Source organism: Lipotes vexillifer, unplaced genomic scaffold (genome assembly GCF_000442215.2).
Source record: "Lipotes vexillifer unplaced genomic scaffold, Lipotes_vexillifer_v1.1 scaffold1094, whole genome shotgun sequence".
NCBI classification, from domain to species: Eukaryota; Metazoa; Chordata; class Mammalia; order Artiodactyla; family Lipotidae; genus Lipotes; species Lipotes vexillifer.
The window spans coordinates 597,835-604,748 of record NW_006792775.1 but is presented as its reverse complement, the minus strand read 5'-3'; the positions used below and the strand labels follow the sequence as shown (position 1 = coordinate 604,748).

Here is a 6,914-nt window from a genome sequence, read left to right as displayed (position 1 = left end):
TGGGACGGGGCCAACGCTCCCGCTGCTTCAGTCCTTGCAGGTGCGGCTAGAGCTGGCCAGGGAGCTGGGCGTCGGGCTGTCCATCTGGGAGCTGGGCCAGGGCCTGGACTATTTCTATGACCTGCTGTAGGCCTGGCCTGGAGCCGCCCTGAGCTTTTCCAAGAGACGCGGGGAACGACAGGCAAAATACAGACGCTTCCATTTCCCGTGCTGTGTGTGCTGCGGCCTCGGGCGGGGTCAGGGCGGCCTGGGACCCCGGGCTCCTCATCAGTGATGGCGCGGGCAGTCCGGGGGGTGGGGGGCAGCAGGCCCCTGTGGCCCAGCCCTGGCTGTCTGCCTGCTGGTGGCCGGTGACCGCAGGACCCACAGTCCCCGCCCCACAGGCTGGCAGGGAGTCCTGCACGGCCTGCAGATCGCTGTGGGTTGGGAGGCTCCGGGACAGCCCCAGGCTCCCTGACACTTGGACACTCCAGTGGGCATCACCCCAGGGCCGTGCAGAGGGGCCCTGGCCTCCCGCTGCAGGTGCTGGCTCAGCTTGCCTGCCTGGGAGCCCGATGGGCACCACACGGCGAGGGTGGGGGCGCCACGGTGGAGACCGGGGCTCCGAGAGGCTGGCCGTGTCCCACAGTGGTGCCGTGGGCTGTGTAGTCACTGTGGAACGACAGCTTGCCGCAGGCCCACTGCCCGCTGGGAACGGCCACGCTCCCAGGAGGGAGCAGTGGGAGAAGCCCTGGGTTGCCAGGAGTTGAAGGACAGCAGACCCCCAGCCCTCGCCCCCTCGGTGGGCCCGCTGGCTCCAAGCAGATGAATCCACATGTGATGGTGCTGCTTGCTGGACCCGCTGGTCATACGCTGTGCGTGAGCCCAGGGTGCAGCGGCTGTGGGACGTGACTGGGGGAGGGTCCTAAGGAACATGTATCTGTCCTCAGGGTCAGGGCCTGGCTGGGTCCTCGGCACCTGTCCCAAGGAAGAACCCTGCTGCTCGTGGTGGGGCTGGAGGTCTGGCCTCGTGGCCCCCTAGCGGAAACTAGGCTGGCTGGCGGCAGCCCACCTGGACACCCCATTTATACCAGCGTGGGCTTCAGGCGTGCACTTGGGGTGGTAGGTAAGATGCCCCCCCCCACCTGCCTGTGCCAGCCCATCTCCCCAAGGCCCTCAGCCCCACACTGCCCACCACACCCCTGGCTGTGGTCCCAAGGGCTGGGCTTTAGGCCGGTCCCCACAGCTTCAAAGGCCTGGTCAGGAGGGGAGCAGGAGGCCGTTGCACTGGGAGTGGGCGCTGGGCTGTGGTGCGGGGCGGTCTGCAGGAGTTGGGGCCTAAGCGGGCAAGGCCAGTTGTGGGCCCACAGCGTGCTCGGTGTCTGTGGACGTGGAGCCAGCTGGGTGACCGGATGCCAGGTGCCTGGGAGGCTCCTCAGCCTAAGCTTAGAGGACGGGGAAACCAGCGATGGGGGAGGGGGCCTGGGAACCCCACGGAGGCACGGGCCAGCACGTGGCAGCAGGCAGGGCTGGCCCCGCGTGTCCCAGTGGGACCTCAGTGGAGCCGGGGCTGCCAAGGCAGCTTGGGGGCCGTGAGAAGCTGAGTCAGGGCTGGGCGTGAGGGTCTGGTGCCCGCAAGGCTGCGCCTGAGACGTGGGGGGATGACCGAGCACAGGCAAGCAGCGGCTTTCACCGAGCAGAGCTGGAGAGGTGCGAACGGGGACCTGGGCAGAGGGCGCTGGCAGGGCTTGGGGGACAGCTTGGCTGGACCGTGCTCACTTCCTTCCTGCTTGTTTGCTGTGGTGCCTGAGGACAGTTTGGTTTTGGTGCGTGAACCGCTAACTCTGTTACTTCTGCTGGAACAGTCCCCGGCGTTCTGGTGGCTTCCGTGGAGTGAGGACAGAGGAGGCCGGTGGGGCGTGGGGTGGGGATCCAAGGGCCAGGAGGGGCCAGGCACCCTCGTAGTCTGGGTTGTGCCGGGGTCAGTGCCTGGCTAGGCATCACCAGGCAGGTCTGCCACACAGCAAGGGTGCAGAGGGGGTGGGGCCGCAGGGCCGGCAGGAGTACGGGCTGGAAACTGAGAGTATGGGGTGCCATTTGGGGGGTCAGATGCCCCACAGCTAGTGAGGCCCTTGGGAGGGGACCATCCCCCAGCCTGGACCCCCAGACCCACCACCCTCCTCACTCCCCGCCAGTCCTGTCCTCAGGAAGCCCCGCCCCACCTTTGAGGTGGTTTGACGCAGTCGGACCGTTTCCCTGATTCTGGGCCTTGTGACGACTGCTTTGCTGCCAACAGCCGCTTACGTGCAGAATCCGCCAGTGACACTTAAGGGACAAAGTTCCCAGGAACGAAATAGGAATAGAAAGAGAACAGGAAAGATGGAGCTGAGCTCCATTTTGGGAGGACACCCCTGGGGGAGGGGGAGGCCCTGAGGCTGGATGGGGGCCACCCCACGTCGGGAGAGGGGTGTCCGCAGCACGGGCCGTGGGCGGGTCTCTGCCACGGCTTGGAGCCAGCCTCACTGAGGTTCTCTTGCCATCCTCTGCGGGCGCAGGGGCCACCATCTGCCTGGTCAGGGAGCTCCCCCCGCTGGGCCCACGCACATCCCGGAACCCCACTCCGGGCACCAGGCCGGTATTGGTGGGCGGAGGATCCACGGCCACACAGGGCCTGTCTGGTGTGGCCCCCCCCAGGGTCAGGGCAGCAAGAGACACGGCTCGGGGGCTGCTGCCCACACACTTTATTAAGACGCACGCAGAGCCGGCCCCGGCCCCGCTGTGGAATGTGGGTGGACGGGGCTGCAGACCCGCCTCGAGCACCAGGACCAGTGGTCAGTCCCTCACCTCCCACCCCAGCCCCCTGCCCTGCACAGGGCTGCGGGGCAGAACACTGCTCTGGAGGATACCTGGGTGTAAGAAGCGCCAGAAGCTCCTCCCGACTGTAGCCCCGGCCGCGCGGCGGCGCTCACAGGCCTGGCTGGCAGCCCTGGGGGCTCTGGCTGCCTGGTCCTCCCACCCCCATGCCTGGGCTGGTGAGAGGTCCTGTAGCGGGAGACGCAGGTGGGGACGCTGTCATCTCCCCAGGGGCGACGTCCTTCAGCAGCGAAGCAGGGGTGGCGGGCAGCTGGCAGCCTACGCACAGTAGGTGTCAGCCTTCACCACCTGGCAGTACATCATCATGGCAAAGGTCAGGCCCAAGATCTGTGGGGAGAGGCGGGGACTGGGCAGGGCTGCTCCAGGGACGGCAGCCCGCGGCAGGCACCCCGACCCCACACCACAGCTTCCCAGGTGGCCTGAAGCCCCCTTCCCTGGGGAAGCCTCGGGTAGAGCCTGGCCCCTACGGGCCCTTGCGCTCAGCCCCAACCCCAGACCTGCCTTCCCTTTGGGTTGGGTTTGGCCACCCTGGGCTCCACCGGTGGTCTCAGGGCCTACGGGTTCCAGGCTAGGCCCCCAGCAGCTGCCCTCTGCCCCTTTGTCAAACTGCCATCACCCCTTAGGGAATATCTGTCTGGGACCCCTGTCTGCACCCCAGAAACGGGGGCTGCCCCGACACTGCTTGACTTAGAGCTCCCCCAGGGTACTGGCACTCGGGTCTTGCATGGGGGTTGGGGAGCAGAGGTGGGCTGGCTGGACTTCACACCAGGGCCTGGGCTGCCCACTTCACTCTGCACTGGGCAGTTCCGTGACCACCGCCCACCACGGCCACTGGGTAGGACCTGCAGGAATGGGGCTGGCACGTGGGCCCTTAGTAGAGGCGTCCAGTCTGTGCTTCCGTCCACGCGGGGACAGCAGGGCCCTCTGCTCAGGAGTCCGGGGAGGCCTGTCCTCGGAGGTGTCCAAGGTCACCCCCCTGTGGACATCGTCCCTGACTAAACCCTGCAAGCCCCACCTCTGCCTGGGGACCCACACTCCTCTGCCGCTTTGTTCTCTGGGCTCAGGGCCTCCACACACAGGCCGTCGGGCCGGGGCGGGGCCGGGGTGGGACCGGGGCGGGGCGGGGCCCCCGCGCACCTGAGCCAGTGCTGTGCACAGCCCGAAGACACCCACGGCCAGCAGGTTCTCCTGGAGCCACACCTTCACTGTCTCGTAACACGGCTGCAGGAAGAGCAGGCGTCACGGGGGCGCGAGGCCGGCCCTCCACCCCCAGTCCCGGGGCCGGGCTCACCGCCTTCCACCAGGTGCCGGGCGCATGCAACCCGCAGCTCTCGCTGAACTCCAGGCAGCAGGAGTCTGGCACGCGCGTGGCGTTGTAGACCTCGAACCAGTCGGTGTAGTTGGAGACCCCGCAGCAGCGGAACTGCGGGAGAAGTGGGCTGGGACGGTGCGCCGGAGGGGGACACGTCCCCGCCCCAGCCACGTCCCCCGTCTACACGCCCGGCCACACTCCGACTCACGTCTGTCTGAATGATGCTCCAGGCGTTGGTGAGGCCCACGTTGCCCGGGGTGCCATACAGGTGCAGGCCCTTCTTCAGGTCCCGCTGTGCATACCTGTCGATCTGCAGGACAGCAGGGCCACCCTGTGGCCGGCTCCACCTACCTCGTCCAGACCCCGACCTGCCCCGGCCCCCTGTGCCTTCTGTCGCCCTCCCTGCGGTCACCTCCTCCCAGAAGCCCCCACCAGGCTCTGGCCTTTGCCCCAAGGTCTCCCTGGGCCTCCCGTGGTGCCGAGCACGGGATCCAAGTCAGACACGTCAGTTAACGTACAGACGGAGACGGACGGGCACAGAAACCCTCGGGGCTGTGTCTGCACACACCGGTTACAACCCACAGAGGTCCGTGCTGCCAGCCGAGAGGGCCCAGATCTTGGCTCCTAAGAGCATTCGTTCTCCAGTAAAGGAACCAGGCTCCCTGGAGAAACGGCCGATTCCAGGGCTGGGGCGGGGAATCCCCAAGATGGGCCTGGAGCGTCTTTCTAGCACCAGAAAGGAGGGAAGTGCTCTGAGGGGCACATAAGGGACGCGGGAGCCGACTGAGAGCTCCAGCCGCCAAAGCCAAACCGGGTGAGCAAAAAATAACAGTCTTGGAGTATAACCCAGAGAATAAAACACACGTAAATGAGCCCTCACTTGTGTAAGTGAACAACTGAAGGGGAGTGGGGGATGGGAGCTTTTTCCCCTCCAGCTGACACGCAGCTGAGACAGCGGGGACCCAGCCCGGGCCTCCTGGGCGCTCAGACACCTTTCCGGAGCCTCCAGGCCCGGCCTCCTGGGGCTGCAGTTAGAAGCAAACCCACGGCCCGGCTCCCAGTGTCTGTCCACGCAGAGCTGGGGGTCCCTGGCGTGGGTTCTCGGCCCCCCCTGCCTCCTCGCTGCCCACGGCGCCTGGGCCTCGCTGCGGGGGAGGGGGAGTACCCACACCCACACCCGAGGCGCAGGCAGCGGTACCTTGTCGGTGTAAGCGAAGAACAGGATGGCGAGGGAGGCCTCCAACAGGAGCACCAGCAGCAGCAGCAGGAAGAACTGAGGGCGGGGAGGCCACAGCCTCAGCGGGCCGGCCCCCAGGGGGCGGGGCTGCACGCCGCCCGGCGCCCCCAGCCAGGGCTGCCCCACCTCCCTCGGGACCCTCCCATCTCCATCCCAGGGGCCGTCATCTTTCGCTCGACCTTTAAGCACACGCGTGTGTCCCGCGCCTGTGTCCTTGTGATGGGCAGCCGGGTGGAGGGACGCCCCAGGAGCCCCCATCCAGAGAGTGGGTCCAACTGCAGTGACCCCCCAGCCCCAGGTCATGTCCCCAAGGGCAGCCGGGGGGGCAGTGCCTACTCAGGCAGGACCAAGCTGGAGGAGCCACCACCCGACTGCCCAGACCGCTCACAGAGTGGCAGACTCCACTCGGGCACCCACAGAGGCACAGCCCTGGTGCCACGACCAGGCTGAGCAGTGGAGCCAGCCGGCACCTCCTTTCCCGCCACGTCGCTCCCCCAGAAAGGAGGGCGGGGGGCAGGGCCAGAAGCCAGGATAAGTGGGGCACACTGCTCTTTGAAGCCCCACTGGCCCCATGGGGCCCCTGGACAGAGTGGGGAGAAGGGACAGGGCCAGGAGAGTGGGCCCGGTCCTCTCCTGGGTTGCCCGATCTTGTTCCCCCTCAACCTGGGCCCACGCTGCCCCAGCAGGCACCAGCCTCCGAACTCCAAGTCACCCCGTGGGAAAGGCCAGGGTCGGGGCCCCACACGCGCCCCAGCTTTCTCCTTTGTCCAAGGGGCCGAAGCCACACCCTACCCACTGCTCCGAGGGGTCCAGGCCCCGACGGGAACATCTGGAACGTGCTGGACACTTGCAGAAGCTGCACAGATGGGGGACGCGCCCTCTGAGACCGTCTGGAGGCCCCACCCGTGACAAAAGCCCCATTTGAAGCAGGTGATTTAGGACCTGGGTGGCAGCCAGAGGCCTCTGTGTTGGGCACACTGATAGGTAGGGAGCCCGGCCCAGGGATCATTTTCCTCCATTATCTGTGATTAACGTTCCCGCCTCTAAATCCATCTCCAAAGCTGAGGGTCCTGGGGATCCAGGAGGGCTGGGACAGGAGCTGGAGAGGGAGTGGTTGGAGAGGGGGGTCTTGGACGAAACACCCAGTATCAGCTGGAGGGGCCCTGCCCGGCACACGTGTGTGTGTGTGTGTGTGTGTGTGTGTGTGTGTCCCCGTCAGGGGAGGCCTCCCCTGAGCACCGCCCCTCCCACCGCGTCCCGCCCGGTGTGCCCCTCGCCCGGACTCACAGTGAGCAGAAGGCATTTGTTCTCCTTGATGGCCCCAATGCAGCCCACAAAGCCAATGGCCATCACAAAGGTGCCGGTGACGATAAGCAGGTTGGCGGCTGACAGGGACGGGAAGGAGGAGGACAGCGTGGCGAAGCTCCCCTGCGTGGCCGCCAGCCAGACGCCGACGCCGAGGACGCCGCAGCCTCCCAGCTGGGCCCGGGACAGGGCGAGAGGGGTGGGGGG

General features: G+C 66.9%; 2 protein-coding genes across 4 annotated transcripts in view; one reads left to right on the top strand and one right to left on the bottom strand.

Annotated features, from left to right (window-relative positions):
* The window catches only part of CHID1 (chitinase domain containing 1), a 23,021-nt gene extending 22,815 nt beyond the window's left edge, over positions 1 to 206 (top strand). For 2 of the 3 annotated variants that reach the window (XM_007465935.1, XM_007465933.1), the window contains one exon: positions 32 to 130. In XM_007465935.1, coding sequence (XP_007465997.1) covers positions 32 to 130 — 99 coding nt within the window. Of the gene's footprint in view, positions 1 to 31 lie in introns of all 3 variants that reach the window. The other variant, XM_007465934.1, reaches the window with a different exon arrangement.
* Positions 207 to 3,111: 2,905 nt separating this feature from the next.
* Positions 3,112 to 6,914, bottom strand: part of TSPAN4 (tetraspanin 4) — a 14,586-nt gene continuing 10,783 nt past the window's right edge. Inside the window, exons 2-7 of the mRNA XM_007465932.1 lie at positions 6,690 to 6,881; positions 5,364 to 5,438; positions 4,374 to 4,475; positions 4,145 to 4,276; positions 3,991 to 4,074; positions 3,112 to 3,180 (exon numbers count right to left, since the gene is read on the bottom strand). Of these exons, the coding sequence (XP_007465994.1) occupies positions 3,112 to 3,180; positions 3,991 to 4,074; positions 4,145 to 4,276; positions 4,374 to 4,475; positions 5,364 to 5,438; positions 6,690 to 6,881 (654 nt within the window). The remainder of the gene's footprint in view (positions 3,181 to 3,990; positions 4,075 to 4,144; positions 4,277 to 4,373; positions 4,476 to 5,363; positions 5,439 to 6,689; positions 6,882 to 6,914) is intronic.